Source organism: Megascapheus bottae, chromosome 9 (genome assembly GCF_031878675.1).
Source record: "Megascapheus bottae isolate mThoBot1 chromosome 9, mThoBot2.hap1, whole genome shotgun sequence".
Taxonomy (NCBI): domain Eukaryota; kingdom Metazoa; phylum Chordata; class Mammalia; order Rodentia; family Geomyidae; genus Megascapheus; species Megascapheus bottae.
The window spans coordinates 41,299,987-41,316,495 of NC_143517.1; the positions used below are offsets into that span (position 1 = coordinate 41,299,987).

The 16,509-nt window shown below is 41.1% G+C and overlaps 1 protein-coding gene across 1 annotated transcript in view; it reads left to right on the forward strand.

Annotated features, from left to right (window-relative positions):
- The window catches only part of Grhl2 (grainyhead like transcription factor 2), a 101,401-nt gene that overhangs the window by 41,626 nt on the left and 43,266 nt on the right, over positions 1-16,509 (forward strand). Inside the window, exon 8 of the mRNA XM_090339158.1 lies at positions 9,367-9,461. Within this exon, the coding sequence (XP_090195284.1) occupies positions 9,367-9,461 (95 nt within the window). The remainder of the gene's footprint in view (positions 1-9,366; positions 9,462-16,509) is intronic.

The window sequence follows — 16,509 nt, forward strand, 5'->3', positions numbered from 1 at the left end:
TGGCTTTTTTCTATGTATGTGGTACCAAGGAATCGAACCCTGGTCCTCATGCATGCTAGGCAAGTACTCTACCACTAGACTAAACTCCAAGCCCCCTGGCTTTGAATCTTGATCCATAAATCTCATCTTCCTGAGCATCTAGAATATATAGGTATGAGTCATCATCCTGTGGCCCCCTTTTTTATTCATTGAGAAAAGTCTCCAAAGGTGCCAGACACTTTGCGTGATTATCTAGTTATAGATCAGAAACAAAGTAGTTAAATTCCTCAAGACTCATGAGAGAGTTTACTTTTGTCCTGCCAAAGCTTATTAACCATAGCTTAGATATAGTCATATATATTATACATTTATAAGTTTATACACAGAATATGACCTATTATTGGCACTATTTCATTATTGCTGGTTAGAAATTAAGTCTTTAGGTTCTTGTAAACTTTTCCTGTCTGGGACAGCTTCAAACTATAATCCTCATACCTGAGCCTGTTGAGTAGTTAGGATTTCAGGCATGAGCCACTGGTGTGTAGCCTGGCTAGCATTCTAAAAAGATGAAATCAAATAGTACACAAAAAATACTACTGGGGGCCGGGAGTTTGGCCTAGTGGTAGAGTACTTGCCTAGCATGCATGAAGACCCGGGTTTGATTCCTTGATTCCACATGCATAGAAAAAAGCTAGAAGTGGTGCTGAGGCTCAAGTGGTAGAGCTCTAGCCTTGAGAAAGTCCAAGGACAGGGCTCAGGCCCTGAGCTCAAGCCCAGGACTGGCCAAAAAAAAAAAAAAAAAAATACTACTGTATATAGGACATAACAATGGATTGTAGTGTGAAATGGGTTTCTAGTCTAAAGTTTTGATCTGAATTCTGTGACATTGTCCAATATAATTTATTCTCTAGAAATAATATAAAGTCCAAAGGAAAAATATCAAGGAGATTGTCTTTAGAATGATATCAGAGAGAATAGTATAATAAATAGTAATAATACTGTTGGTCATTGTAGCTTTAATAACACTAAAGAGTGATTCTGTGATCCAGATGCTACTGGCTTATGCCTATAATCCTAGCTATTTAGGAGGATGAGCCAGTTCTGGCAGGAAAATTCCTAAGGCTTTTTTTTTTTTTCTTGGCTAGTCCTGGGGCTTGAACTCAGAGCCTGGGCACTGTCCTTGAAGTGCTTTTGCTCAAGGATAGCACTCTACCACTTGAACCACAGTGCCACTTCTGGCTTTTTCTATTTATGTGGTTCTGAGGAATCCAACCCATGGCTTCATGTCAGGCAAGCACTCAGCCACATTCCCAGCCTCCTTAAACTTGATCTCTAATTAACCACCAAAAAGCTTTATGTGGAGCTGTGGTTCAAGTGGTAGAACACTAACTTTAAGTGAAAAAGCTTAGGGACAGCATTGGAGTTCAAGCCCCAGAACTGGCACAATCAATCGATAACTACTCAATGTTTATGTTATTATGAATATGTGAGTACCAATTGCAGTTATATAGGTCTGGATTATACATGATAAGATGATATGTATGTCATACAAATCAAAGGGTATTTTGACTCTGTAGATAGACCTTCACAGGTTCCAATTCCAGTTTGTCCCCTTATATACTGCTGTAAGGTCTTCTTCCATGATTCTCTTCCTCCATCCTTGAGTTGATCCTGATTGGCCCTGCAGACAAGGAGGTTAATGATTGAAGACAGTCAGTGCGGGGGAGGTAGTGGTGAGCGGGTATTAAAATTGGTTCCATCAGCTGCTATGGACATTATTTAAATATTATCTGTAATGTAAATGAGGGAATATGAATGTTCAAGGAACCCACTGAAGGCCCCAGGGCTTGGAAAGATGAGAACAGAAAATTAAGTTTGTGTGTTTCCACTGTCAATTGTCCTTCCTTCTAGTAACCCAGCTGCCACCCAGTAGATGGACTTGTAGAATAATAACCCCAGGGCCGGGAGTTTGGCCTAGTGGTAGAGTGTTTGCCTTGCATGCACGAAGACCCGGGTTCGATTCCTTGGTACCACATACATAGAAAAAAACCAGAAATGGTGCTGAGGCTCAAGTGGTAGAGCTTTAACCTTGAGAAAGTCCAAGGACAGTGCTCAGGCCCTGAGCTCAAGCCCAGGACTGGCAAAAAAAAAAAAAAAATTCAGACAGAATAATAATCCCAAAGTTCCTATCTTCTTCTTCTTTTTAAGTATCTTATTAGTCTGAGATGCATGCCCACTGAATATGCAATAGCACACAGAGTCATTTCCAGCATTCCGACTTCATTACTTCACTAGCCCAGACAGTATCTGAACCTTTCACAAGAGAAGCAATTTTTATATTAATTATGCCACTGCTTTTAATCTCCAACAATATATACAAAAATAATTAAAAGGGGGTAGTTATAATTTCCCAAGCACATGAAGCTTAATTAAGGTGAAGGAATTAGTGTTTCCTTTGACTAGATTCCAACATCACACACACACACACACACACACACACAGTGTGAAGAAAACAGGCTTCAAAAGCAACTTTTAAGCCTATTAAAACACCACTGTTTATATGCAAAAGGTGAAAAAAATTAGAAAGATTACAAGAGGATCTTTCCTTAACAATTGAAATTGGATTGAATCCCATCTTTTCTGTACAGAATAAAAATTGTCAGAAACACTTAGGGACGCTATTGTATATTTAGGCATATGTAGTAGCCCTTTGATGAAACACTGTAGTTTAGCATCTTTCCCCCAGACACCAACACCCCTTGTTTTCTTAGAAAGGCTAACTTTCGAACTTTTCTTTTAGTTTTTTGTAGTGCTGGAAGGGTATGGTGATGGTTTCTTGCTTGCTTCCTCTCTATAAGCAACCTAAACTTGCTCTTGGTCAAGAATTTGCAGTGCTCCCAAAAGGCTTAGTCTTCCTCCCTTGAAGTCACCTTCCTCAGCTCCTCCACAGGCTGATTCTTATTAAAGGAAGAACAGTGATACCAGTATCACTTAATTTGCAAGACAAATGAGGCAATGCTTATAAATAGAGCTTTGACATCCAATGGACCTGAATCCAAATCACACGTTTATTTATTAGCAGCCCCTAACTTCTTGTTTCATGGGTAGGTAGAGAGAAAAAGAGGAGAAGGTGGTGATGGTGATAGAGGAAGAGGCTGACTCCTGCTTCATGGAGAAATTATAAGGGTGAAAAAAGAAAAAAGAGGGGCTGGGAGCATGACCTAGTGGTAGAGTGCTTGACGACCATGCACGAAGCCCTGGGTTTGATTCCTCAGCATCAGAAACACAGAAAAAGCTGAAAGTGGCGCTGTGGTTCAGTGGTAGAGCGCTAGCCTTCCAATGACAGCACCCAGGCCCTGAGTTCAAGTGCCAGGGTTGGTATTAAAAAAAAAAAAAGAAAAAGTCTCGTTGACAAAGGATTTAGTAAAGGTGTGGCATGAATCTTTAAGGTCTCAATCATCAGAGCGTTGGTACTAGTATCCTAAAAGCATTTGCATTTTAGTGCCTTTATTTTGAAGGCATGAGCATTTCTGGGTGGGATTCAGGATGCGGAGTAGGTGCTGCCTGAGTGTCTCGGGGTGGGAGGGTGACTTAGCCCTCTTGTACATGGTATTACGTTCATCACGAAGGAAAGCGTCTCTGGGGAAGAACAATCTGTCTCATGAGGTTATTGATAACAGAGGTAGGCTCTCACTGACAGAGGTAGTGCTTCTGAAGGCTACATGGAGAGACGCAAAAGTATCCAAAGGATTTAGAACCAAGACTATCCAAATGCAAAACCATTACCCAAGATGAGGAATCAGACTATCCACATCAACTGCCCCTGGGGGTTGTGTTAGAAAAGTATCTGTTTTTTAAGCTACATTCCAGACCTACCGTGGTCCAGACCATCATCTCCATTCTATTAGCCTTTCCTAGGTCACTCTGCTATACCCAACATTTGAGAAGCATTGTCACAGAGTCCCTATCATAGGTGGCAGGTAATCTGCAAGAACCTAGAACCACAGTGCTTTGGAAGGCATCCTACCAAGCTCTAGAGAATGTACAGGGTCACATGCAGCCACATGCCTGCTCTGACATGTCAAGGACACACAGCCTTTGCCACACTCTTGTGGTGTGATAGTAGCATGAGATGGACCTCTCCCTTTCTTGTGTCTTCCCTCATGCTTCCAGCAGAGTGTGTAATCTAGGATTACTCTTCTTTTTTATTTTATTTTATTTTGTTTTTTGGTCAGTTGTGGTGCTTGAACTCAGAGCCTCAGCACTGCCCCTGATTCTTCTGCTCAAGACTAGTGCTCTATCATGTTAAGCCACAATGCTGCTTCCAGTTTTTAGGTGGTTAATTGGAGATAAGAGTCTCATGGGATTTCTTGTCCAGGTTGGCTTTGAACTGTGCTCCTCAGATCTGAGCCTTCTCAGTAGCTAGGATTATAGGTGTGAGCCACTGGGGGCTGGCTACGATTACTCTTCTGCATGTACATTATCAAGATTAACAACTATCTGGATCTTGTTTTTCCTTTTTCTATTTGAATGGGTGAGAAGAATTAGGAAAAAGAAAAAGGAAAATCAAGAATTCATGACAGGCATAGCAATAGCAGCAATATAAAGCATAGGGTATCATGGGAACATGCAGATTCCACAGAAATTATTTTAGTGTTTCCTCACTCTCTATGCTTTAAGCTCTAATAGAAAGCAGTATTTGATAGTATAGAGGCTAAATCTAGAATATAGGTGTTCTGGGTGCTGGTAGCTCTAGCTTATAATCTTAGCTACTTTAGGAGGCTGAGATCTGATGAGCTGGGTTCAAAGATAGCTAAGGCAAAAGAGTCCAGGAGACTCTTTATCTCTAAGTAACAGCAGGAAGCTAGAAATAGAGGTACGGTTCAGTGTCTATTATTGAATGCAAAAGCTAAAGGACAGGGCCCAGGCCCTGAATTCAATCTGTAGTACTCACACAATATAACAAATAAATACAATAAAGTAAATGGGCCCTAAGTCTAATGCCTAGCCCTTAAGAGATCAATGGAAACTCATAGATGCTGGAGAGATCACTACACTAAAGATAGAGGCAATAAGTCAAGAACTGGAAAGAAAGCTGCAAGAAAGGCATGGAGCACATCATTTTCCTCAGCTCCAGAGGAACCTGTTCTACTAGCACGTTGGTTTCCTGCATTTAACCTCCAGAATTGACATAGCATAAATTTCTGTTGTTTCAAGTCACTCTATTCCTGTTCATTTATTACAATAAAGTAGCTCAGAAAACTAATATAGCAGCAATTCTCATACTAGTTGGAACTAAGGACATTTGTTCAATTTGGACTTGAGAAACTTTCTTGAGGAGATAAATTAAGGGAGGTTTCAGATTTGGTGACTGAGTTTGTTTCTACTCCATGGGTTCTAAGCGTTGAAGCAAGCCATACTCATCCAAGAATGTGAACACAGCTGTCAGAAATAGGAGACACAGCAAGGAACATTTTATGCCTTAGACACATGAACATGGAGAAAGCAACATCATCAAATGTGGTGGAGTTGTTGTACCATCTGTAGAAAACAAACAAAGGGTAAGGGTAAACAATGTCTCTCATACTCCATAAGGCCAGAGGAAAGTGTGGCTGTTTTTCAGTTAGAATGCCAGTGAATCCATTCACCAACATATACCAATTACTGTGTAAGCATAGTCTTAATATTTTACTTTAAATTTTTAGGATACATTTTTTTGTCTTTGCTTTTGTGTTTTATTTATTTTTTTTCCTCTTTAAGTGTCTGCTTTAAAAAATCAGCAAGAAAAATATGAATAACCTAAGAGAAAAATGGACAGAGGATAGCACTGGAAACTGTCACAAAACAAATGAATATATTTTAAGAACAAAGAATAAGAAACATAAAAGCAGATATCAAATGATTGTTCAACCTTTTAGCAATCAAGGAATTTCAAATTAAAATAATAAGGTACCCGGTTTTGCATATCCTTTTGGAAAGAGATAGTTTGAGGTAGGAAAAGGCATGTATTATGTGTGTCCATTCTAGCTGACAGAAATCAACCTCAAAAATATATTAGTTTCTCTTGACCTTGACCTTCACTTCTGAAAATATACTTTTTTTTTCTTTTGGGGCTTGAACTTAGGGCCTTGGGCACTGCCCTTGGGCTTTCTCAAGGCTAGAGCTCTACCACTTGAGCCACAATACCATTTCTGGCTTTTTTCTATGTATGTGACACCAAGGAATTGAACCCTGGACTTTGTGCATGCTAGGCAAGCACTCCACCACTAGACCAAACTCCTGACCCTGAAAATATACCTTTATAAAATATTTTTTTGGCTGGGTTCTGGTAGCTCATGCCTGTAATCTTAGCTACTCAGGAGGCTGAGATCTGAGATCACAGTTCAAATGCAGCCTTGGCACAAAAGTCCGTGTGACTCTTACCCATAACAACAGAAAACTGTGGATCAAATGGTAGAGCTCTAGCCTTGAGCTGAAAAGCTTAGGGACAGCACCCAGTCCTGAGTTCAAGCCCCACAATCAAAAACAAAAAAAGAGAAGAACATCTTTTTTTGATGCTGGGGAGGGGACTGAGCTCTCCTCTCTCCAGTGTGTGCTCTGCCATCAAGTTAGACCTTGAGTCCCAAGGATACCGCTTAGTAAGATATAGCTCTATAAATTTCTAGCTGTAAAGACGAATACAGTGTTATTTGAGATCATTACGGCTTTCCTCCCCATGACCAGTGAGCAAACTACAGTTGTGGCACATAATTGGTTTCTAAAGTAGTGTGGTCATGGAAAATGGACATGTAAACACGTGCAAGGAATGACAACAAAGTAAACGTGGACAGATTCTCTGTCTCTGTCTCTGTCTCTCTGTCTCTGTCTCTCTCTCTGTCTCTGTCTGTCTGTCTGTCTGTCTCTCTCTTTCTCTCTCTCTCTCTCTCCCTGTGTCTTTCTGCCAATCTGTCTCTTTTTCTCAATATTCTTACCTTTTCTATATTCCTGGAGGTGGACATATAAATGTAAATGACTATAAATTGTATAGAAAACATGCTTTGAAGAAAGGTAGACAGAAAACTAGGAAAGATAAAGCTTCTGTCAATGTATTTAAAAAGCAGTTAGTTATAGGTTATAGAGGATAGTTATTTTAAATTACTTTTCTTATTTGTAGTCCCTGATTTTCTTATGTTGAGCACACACCTAGTTTTAAATTAAAGCTTGTGTGCTTTACTTACCATGTAAAGATGTCGGGTCATGCAGAGTGGGGCATATAATCCTAGCACTTGAGAGACAGAGGCAGGAAGATTCTAAGTTCTAGGCCAGCCTGGGATATATACAAGACCGTGTCTCAAAAAACAACCCTCCAACCCATAACAAAAAAGTGGAAATTGGACTGTTTAACATTAGTTGCCCTTGGAAAACAAGCAGGACAAAGGAGATGAGCGAGCCAAGTAAGCCATGGCTGGACTCACAAAACGCAGAACTGTAGATGTCCAGGGAATATCACTAGACATGCAAAAGAGGGCAATAAAATTATGATGTAAGGCGAGGCCAGCCAGCCAGCTCATTCTAGAAAATTTGGAGAGCCATTCAGGAGAGAAGTTGGTAGGGTTTCTGTAGTCAAACGTTAATTCAGCTTTTAGGAATAAGAATTTTTATTGAGATAGAGAGTAGAGACCACTGCAGGGTCCATCTCTGTGGGGAGAAAATTATGGCTAATGGTCAGCATGGGATTCTAAACAGAACCACATGGAGGTATGGAAAGAGCAATGTGCTTAGATCTTAGAAAGATCCATAAAAAAGGTGGCCAGATAACACACAGGGTGCCCAGTTAAACTTGTGTTCTGGTGAATATCCAGTATTTTTTAAAGGTAAGTATATCCTAAATATTTGATAAATAAATCTGGCAACCCCTAGCCATAGCACAATATAACTTATGAGCAATTAAACTGTGTACACAGTTAAAGCAATTCAACGTGTTCCATAAGACTACATGACAAACATATTGGTAGCTGTTATGTTTGTGGAAGTGTTTAATGGGATTAAAAATAATAGAAGTGAAAAAGAATAATGGAAGTGAAAAATAATCAATATGTATTTCATTAGAAGTAGAGTTAACTCAAGTGAGTTTAATCAAGAAAGTTAATAGCATAGATGGGAGTAAAAGTGAATAGGACTAAACACTGTATCCAAGTCCCTAGAGACGTTTTAGAAATGTTTCTTGGCCTGGGGTTGTAGCTCAGTGGTAGAATACATATATCGCATGTGTGAGGCCCTGGGTTTGATCCCTAGCACCATGTATGCACAGAAAATTCTTGAAGCACTCCATAAGGATTTCTTTCTTTCTTTCTTTTTTTTTTTTTGCTAGTCCTGGGCTTGAGCTCAGGGCCTGAGCACTCTCCTTGAACTTTCCCAAGGCTAGGGCTCTACCACTTGAGCCACAGCAGCACTTCTGGGTTTTTTCTATATATGTGGTACCTCAGAATCGAACCCGATCTTTGTTCATGCTAGGCAAGCACTCTACCGCTAGGCCAAACTCCCGGCCCTCCATAAGGCTTTCTTTATGAGCCTTCTTTACCTGGTAGCACTGCCTGGATGATAAACAGAGTTGTTTACTCTTTAAAAAAGAATCTCACTGGGTATCTGTGGCTCACACCTGTAATCCTAGCTACTCAGGGCGCTGAGATCTGAGACCATGGTTTGAAACTAACCCAAGCAGGAAAGTCTGTGAGTCTCTTTTCTCTAATAAACTAAAAAAAACCTGAAAGTGGAGCTGTGGCCTTGAGTGCAAAAGCCTAAAGGGAACAGGCCTGAATTCAGGACCAGTGTGTGTGCACATACACACAGATACACAAAGAAATGCACATAGACACAAAGCCCTATGGAATACTCTGGTACTTTTAGCAACGGTAAACAATAGGTGAGTGTAAGTAAGTAAGCTGAATAAAACCTTAATAATTTAATTTAGTTAAAAATGATGCTTATCAGATAAAGATATCACTTTAGTTTGTTTTTTTTTTTGCCAGTCCTGGGGTTTGAACTCAGGGCCTGGGCACTATCCTTGGACATTTTTTTGCTCAAGGCTAGCACTTTGCCACTTGAGCCACAGCACCACATACGGCTTGTTCTGAGTATGTGGTACTAAGGAATCAAACCCAGGACTAAGTGCATGTTAGTCAAGTACTCTACCACTAGTCTACACTCCCGGCACATCACTTCACTCTTTTATTAAAGAATCATACTTACATGTTGATAATCAAAGAATATTAATAAGCACAGATCCTCTACTGTTTGGCATAGAAATATATAGAAAAATCGACAAACTTAAATTTGCCATTGACAAATTCATATTGGATCATCCTTCCTCTTTTAAAGCTTTTTTTTTTTCTCTTTTTGATGTGATAGCTGATTACAAGGAGAGTTTTAATACCATTGGAAACATTGAAGAGATCGCCTACAATGCAGTGTCCTTTACGTGGGATGTGAATGAAGAGGCAAAGGTGAGTGCAGAAGTAGCGGCGATCCACTGTGCACAATCTTAACAACATTTCCATTCTCTGCACAAAAGAACCTGGAAAGGTTGCTTCTAGCTTTGTGGTAACTAAGGAAGGAAGGGAGGGAGGGAGGAAGGGTGAGAGATTGAGGAGGAACCTATTAACACATTTAATTATGTATTGTTCATTTGCCTTTTGGAGGATAATGGAGAAAAGGGAGCAGGCTTCTCTGGCCTCTGATAGAATGTTAAGAGCCAAATTGCACCCTCCCCCCCCACCCCCCCCACCCCCCCCACCCCATGCTCCATTTCAGAATCCAGAGTGGGTAAGGAATGGCCCAGAAAACCTTTCCTCCCTGCCCTGCAGACATTTCCACCCACCTCTCTTGAGCTATCTCTGTGGGGCCTCCAGAGACAAGACAGGCTGAGTGGCCCCACTACTTTATTCTTGAGCTGGTGAGGAAGGGGTTAAGGAGCAGGACTGTAAACTTCTGAACTTCTTCATTGTTTGCATAACAACATAATAATCCTCCCTATCTAAGTACAATTAAGTGCAGAGGTTCCATGAGGAAGGGGCCAGAGCCCAAGGACAGCTGCCCACCCCAGGGGTTTGGGAAAGAAAGCAGACTCACTGATCCCCACATTAGCTCTCTAATTGGATTTTATGAAAACTCTGAATCTACCTTCTCTGCCCTCTTTTCCTACCAAGTTCCTTACTTTTTGATTCTTCATCGTTATTTTACACTTAAGGGAAATCTCCAGATGAAACCTAAGCTTGTTTTCTGCTTCAGTTATGTACCATCCGGGTGAGTGTTTTCCAACTCCAGAGAAGGTCAATGTAAACAGCTCCAGTCAATGCCTCATTGTCCTCCTGCTGGGAAGGCCTGCAAGAGAGAGGAAACTGGCTACCTGTTTGCAAGCCAGCCTTCCAGAAGAATGAATCCTTCAGTCTCTTCACTCCTGTAGAAGACAATGTAGAGGAAGTTGGTTTTAGGTCCAAGAAAGGTGACTCAAATGAGTACGGAGTGACAAGAGTAGCAATGCTGCCTAAAGATTGTTTCAGGGGACTGGAACTTTCCAGGGAGGGGAACAGGCTTGCTAGTATAAGATCAGCCTCACACAGAACCATAGAGGAAGTTAGGCTGGGCGGTCCCTGTCCATACCACACCTTCTAGCATTGTATTAGTCTCCTTGCCTACCTAAGCCTGATTATGTCCACCCACTCCAGGCCTGAGAATATCTCTCATCCATGCTGCCATGGGTCTATACCCTTCCAGGATCCTGCCTCATGGCTCCTCCCTGCCAGCGCTGCTTGCCATTTCTTTTTGTGCCTGCTTACTTGAGGTTAAAATTCTAGAACTAGATGACTGCAGGTGAGTGGTGCCATGGCACAGGGCTGGGACAGATGGAAATGTCTAGCAAGTCATCAGACCCTTCTGGGCTTCTAGTCCCTAACTCAAGACACAGCAGACAAGGCTACTTGCAAATGTGCTTGCACCAAACAGCATACTCAGGGTATGGTACTTTATGAGTCCGTGATCTGGGGCGGGAGGCAAGGCAACCAGTCATCCAATAACAATTGGACGGGAGAGAGTCAGGGTTCACTGAAGTCATGGGGAGAAAAACGAGGTGTATCATTAGAAGAGTTTGACAGTGGTTAAAAAAAACCCACTACCAATAAATAAAAGCTGTGGTCGTTTCCATAATTGCATTATGATGCAATTTGTGATTCATGAGTATTCCATACCAAATGTCTTACATGTTATGTTTCATTGGGGACCTTTTAAAGCAAATTTCTAAATTGCAAGGGGCAGTTTAATGGTAGAAGCTTAAGGCTCCGAGGTAAGGCAGGTAGATTTGTGATTGTGCTGTATGCATGTGTGTGCACATGCATGCATTTGCGTGCACATGCGTGCATTTGCATATGTGTGCTGTGTGCATGTGTACTGTTTCATACAGACACAGTTAAGCTCATGCATACTCTGACAGATTTCTTGCAACAAAATTTTCTTTCATTCTTTCCTTCTCTATCTCCTTCCTTCCCTCTCTACTCCCCTCTCTCCCTTTTACTTCTTCCTTCTCTCCCCTTTTCTGTGCCAGTATTGGGACTTTGCTTTCTTTGCTTTTATGCTCAAGGTTAATATGCTACCACTTGAGCCACAACTCCACTTCTGGCTTTTGGCTAGTTAATTGAAGATACAAATCTCTTGGACTTGGCTGGCCAGGCTGACTTTGAATCAGGATCCTTAGATCTCAGCCTCTTGAGCAGTTAGGGTTGCAAGTGTCTTCCTCTCTCTCTCTCTCTCTCTCTCTCTCTCTCTCTCTCTCTCTCTCTCTCTCTCTCTCTCTTTCTCTCTCTCTCTCTTCTGTGGATCATGGGGCTTGATATCTCTCTCTCTCTCTCTCTCTCTCTCTCTCTCTCTTCTGTGGATCATGGGGCTTGAATTCTCCACCTGGACACTGTCTCCAAGCTCTTCAGCTCAAGGCTGCCGCCCTATCCCTTGAGCCACAGCCCCACTTCCTATTTTCTAGTGATTAATTGGAGAGAAGAGTCTCACGTTCTTTAGTGCCCTGACTGGCTCTGAACCACAATCTTCAGGTCTCAGCCTCCTGAGTAGCTAGGATTACAGGAGTGAGCCACCGCACCCGGCTTTGTTTTATTTGTTTAATGTCTACTTTTAGTGACTATTACTTGAATGTTGCAAGTGTATGAGGCTCGCATTAATCAGTAAATAATAAAAATTAGTTTCAAATAGTTTTTTTCCTAACTGATTAAAAACCATAATAGTTAAAGCCATTTCATTAGGGAGGCTAAGGGGATTTTTAAAAAGTACTTGGAGACCTTAAGTCATTTTCTTTGAAAGTAGTATTGATCTTATAGTCAGCAGATTACAAAAAACAATATAGACAGTACTTGAAAAAAGGTTTCAACAATGAAGTGAAGGATTCCTCACAGAAGAATTGTTTGTGGTTTTTCACATTTTAGACTTCTTTTGAAAAGCATTTGCTCTTGTTTCAAATTCCTATTGATAACATCTATGGAACTTGTTGATGGGCTCAGGACTGGGGTCCATGTCAGTGTTGTAGGAAATTCTGACGTTTATGGCCAGACAGCACACAAATTTGTGTCCCTCAACCTGTATGTGAGTCACAGAACAAAAATATGAAATATGTGTAGTGTACTATACATATTACATATATTACATATACTATGCCTATTTTTATTCCAAAGCTTGCCTTTTTTACCTGTATTTAATAATGAGATTTTTGTTTGTTTGTTTTGATGCCGCTACCAAACTTGAACTCAGGACCATGCACTTTTACTAGACTTTTTTTTTTTTGGTGGTCATGGAGCTTGAACTTGGCCTGGGAGCTGTCCCTGAGCTCTTCAGCTCAAGGCTACTGCCCTACCCTGGAGTCATGCTCCACTTCCCCTTTTCTTGAGGTAAATTGGAGATAAGAGTCTCAGGTCCTTTTGTGTCCAGACTGGCTTTGAACCTGGATCCTCAGATCTCAGCCTCCTGAGTAGCTAGGGTTACAGGCATGAGCTACCATGCCTGGCTTCACTTTTACTAGACTTTTGAGCCATGCCTCCTATCTGGCATTAATGCTGGGTAATTGGAGACAGTGTCTGTGCTACATCTTTGTTGAGCTCGCTTTGAACCCAAAACCTCACACCTCAGCTTCCTCAGTAATTTGGGATTATGTGCTTGGCTCAGCAGCATCTTGTTGGAATGCCCACAAATGTGATCAGTCTTGATCTTTGAAGATATTTAGAAAAAGCATCCAGTGTCACTGGAATCCAAATGTGAATACATTCCAACAATATGGACAATAACATTTGTGGGTGAAAAATGAGATTTTTCTGTGTGTGTGTGTGTGTGTGTGTGTGTGTGAGAGAGAGAGAGAGAGAGAGAGAGAGAGAGAGAGAGAGAGAGAGAGAGAGAGAGAGACAGAGAGACAGAGAGACAGAGAGACAGAGAGAGAGAGAGAGATTTTGTAAGCCATCTTTGAAGCAGTATTAGTGACATAGTATTAGTGTTTTGAACTGGGACTTCCCTCATCAACACTGTGTTAATACATGGCTTTTTTTTTTTTTTTTTTGCCAGTCCTGTGCTTGAACTCAGGGCCTGAACACTATCCTTGTGCTTTCTCAGGCTAGCACTCTACCACTTGAGCCACAGCACCACTTCTGGCTTTTTCTACATATGTGGTACTGAGGAATTGAACCTGGGTCTTTGTACATGGTAGGCAAGCACTCTACTACAAGGCCAAACTCCCAGAAAATGTATGGCTCTTATTTGGATATTCAGGTTTTGGTAAAGGGAGATAAAACGGTCGAGTGTTTGCAAGTCTTGATGCACATGTGCACTCAAGACTTGGTGAGGTGATTGTTGATTTTCCCCAAGCATACGATTTCTTCCCTTTGTAGCTGACTCACTTGTCTGTGTCTCCTCTGGCACAGACAGAAGAGAGGACATGGAAATGAGTCATTTAGCTTATTGCAATTATTGGAACAAGATTTGGCCAGGAGAAATGTTAAAACTGGAGGTTTTGGTGAGCTTTGGGGATTAGTTCCAGAGTGTGGATTGCAGTCTGATTCTAGTGGAATTATTGCGGAACCAGTTTTGCTGATCATGGTGCAGCATCTTTCTCCCCAGATGGACAGATCATCTCTGACAGGTCTTGCTTTCCCCCAGTGGTCTGAGCAATCGGAGGCTCTTGTGACATGCCTGGTATCTAGTTGTTAAAGCTCTACCATCCACATTGTCACAGCACAGAAATGGGTGAAGGACGGGTCCACACCAATGCCTCGAGAGTCTGGAATGGGAATCAAGTACCCAGGGTCAAGTCTTGGCCTGGACATAGCCAGCCTTTGACTTCCCTCGCTAACCTTCAGTTTGCTCAGCTGTGAATTATAAGAGGGGCAGAGCAGAGCTCAACAGATGACCGAGGAGACGTGTGTCTATGCCACATTCTCTCACGTGGCTTTCATTCACAAAACGTTTGAATTCTACTTCTTTCTCTTTTCAAGCTATCAGCTTAATGCTGATACTTTAAAGGGGGGAAAAAGGTAGATTTGTTAATCCCCAAAATAAGGAATTCCCATGCAATACCTTAAAGCATTATGGGAGAGTGGGGAGCTCCCAGTGCTGGCACTGAGCATGGCCTTTCCCTCAGCAATGACCTCACCCCTGCGCAGGAGGCCAACATGCTCCAACAGTGCTGCTTTCTCTGTTCATGATTTCAGAATTCATCTGAGCTCAGTAATCCTTTCTCAAGTGACCAGAGGAGGATGTCCAATGCTTTGTGCTATTGGTGGAGAATAAGTTTCTTATTGGAGTCTTTTTACTGCACCACCATATCAAATATCCCCCTCTCCTCCATTCAGTGCTTCACCTTTCCCATGGCTTATAAGTGTTAAGGATAAAGGAGGCTTCTTTCCATGGGTTCAACAGAAAAATAAAAACTCTCCACATCTCTCCCCTAAAAATACTTATCCTCCCTTAATACCATCACTAAGTAAGCACAAAAATGTCCACCGCTGGTCTGTTCTCCTTTTTCTGCCTTTTAGAAAAAAAAAAATCATAGTTCAATAACGTAAAACCCTCTTGATTGTTCATTCTTTGCTACATTCTAGCCCAGCACCTCTGCTTACAGTTGACTGGGTGCTTCCTGTGTCAGGATGTCTAATCTTCCTTTCTCATCCATCTCCCGGTGCAGCCATTCGAGGGGACTTAAGAGATTGGCTTATCCAGCCACCTTCCACTTTGCATGGGGACAAACACGGATCCAATTTTAGTTTTCTACATATGGATGCCTACTTTTCTCAACACTGATTATGATGAGGCTATCTTTTTTCTATCAGATATCTTTGGCTCCTTTGTCAAATATCAAATAGCTATAAGTATATAGCTTTACTTCTGGGTCTTCTAGTCTGTTTCATTGATCTTTGGGCCTGTTTTTGTGGCAGTACAATGCTGTTTTTGTCATTATAACTCTGTAGTAAAGCTTGAGGTCTGGGATTGTGATTTTTTTTTTCCCCTAGAATTGCTTGGGCTATTCTATGTTTTTTGTTGTTTCATAGGAATTTTGGGGCTATTTTCTCTACCTCAATAAAGAATGTCATTGGGATTTTGATGAGATTGTATTAAATTTGTAGATTGCTTTCATTTTCATAATATTAATTCTACCTGCCTATGAACACAGGATGTCTATTTCTTGATGTCTTCAATTTCTTTCTTCAGATTTATTTATTTTTATTATTTTATTTATTTTTGATCTTGGGGCTTGAACTCTGGGCCTGGGTATTGTCCCTGAGCACTTCTGCTCAAGGCTACCACCCTATCACTGGGCCTGGGTATTGCCCCTAAGCACTTCTGCTCAAGGCTGCTGCTGTACCACTGAGCCACAGCCCCACTTTCTGTTTTTACTAGTAATTAATCGGAGATAAGAGTCTCACTGTCTTTTACCTGGGCTGGCTTTGAACCATGATCCTCAGATCTCAGCCTCCTGAGTAGCTAGGATTACAGGCATGAGCCACCACGCCCAGCTGGTTTCAGCTTTTTATCTTTACATATTTGTTCTCACCCCAGCAATCTACCTTCTTTCCTTCATATTCTGTGTTTCATTTTCCACATCTACTTTCTATTATTCTTTTCCTTCTTTCAGTTATGAACAGTTGAGCTATTTCTTACTGTCTTGATTTTTTACAAAGCCATGCAAAAAGTACAGCATTAAAAAAAACTTAAACAAGAATGAGAATTATTAGTAGAAGTGATGAAATTCAGACTTCATCTAACTGTCTGCTTCATGTCTGAGACTTCTTAGGTTTAAAAGGCAAATAACTGGACAACTAAGTAAATTAGAAGTGAACATTAAGACTAAGCTTTTTCTCCTTTTTTAGATAGATTCCTCTAACTCGGTTGGATGCTCTAAATGAATTAGATTTACCAAAAACAACAACAACAAAAAACCCTACTTGTTATCTTTATATAGAAGGAAAAAGAAAGGTGAGAGTGGGGTAGTCACATTGAGATTTCCTCTTGTCCTAT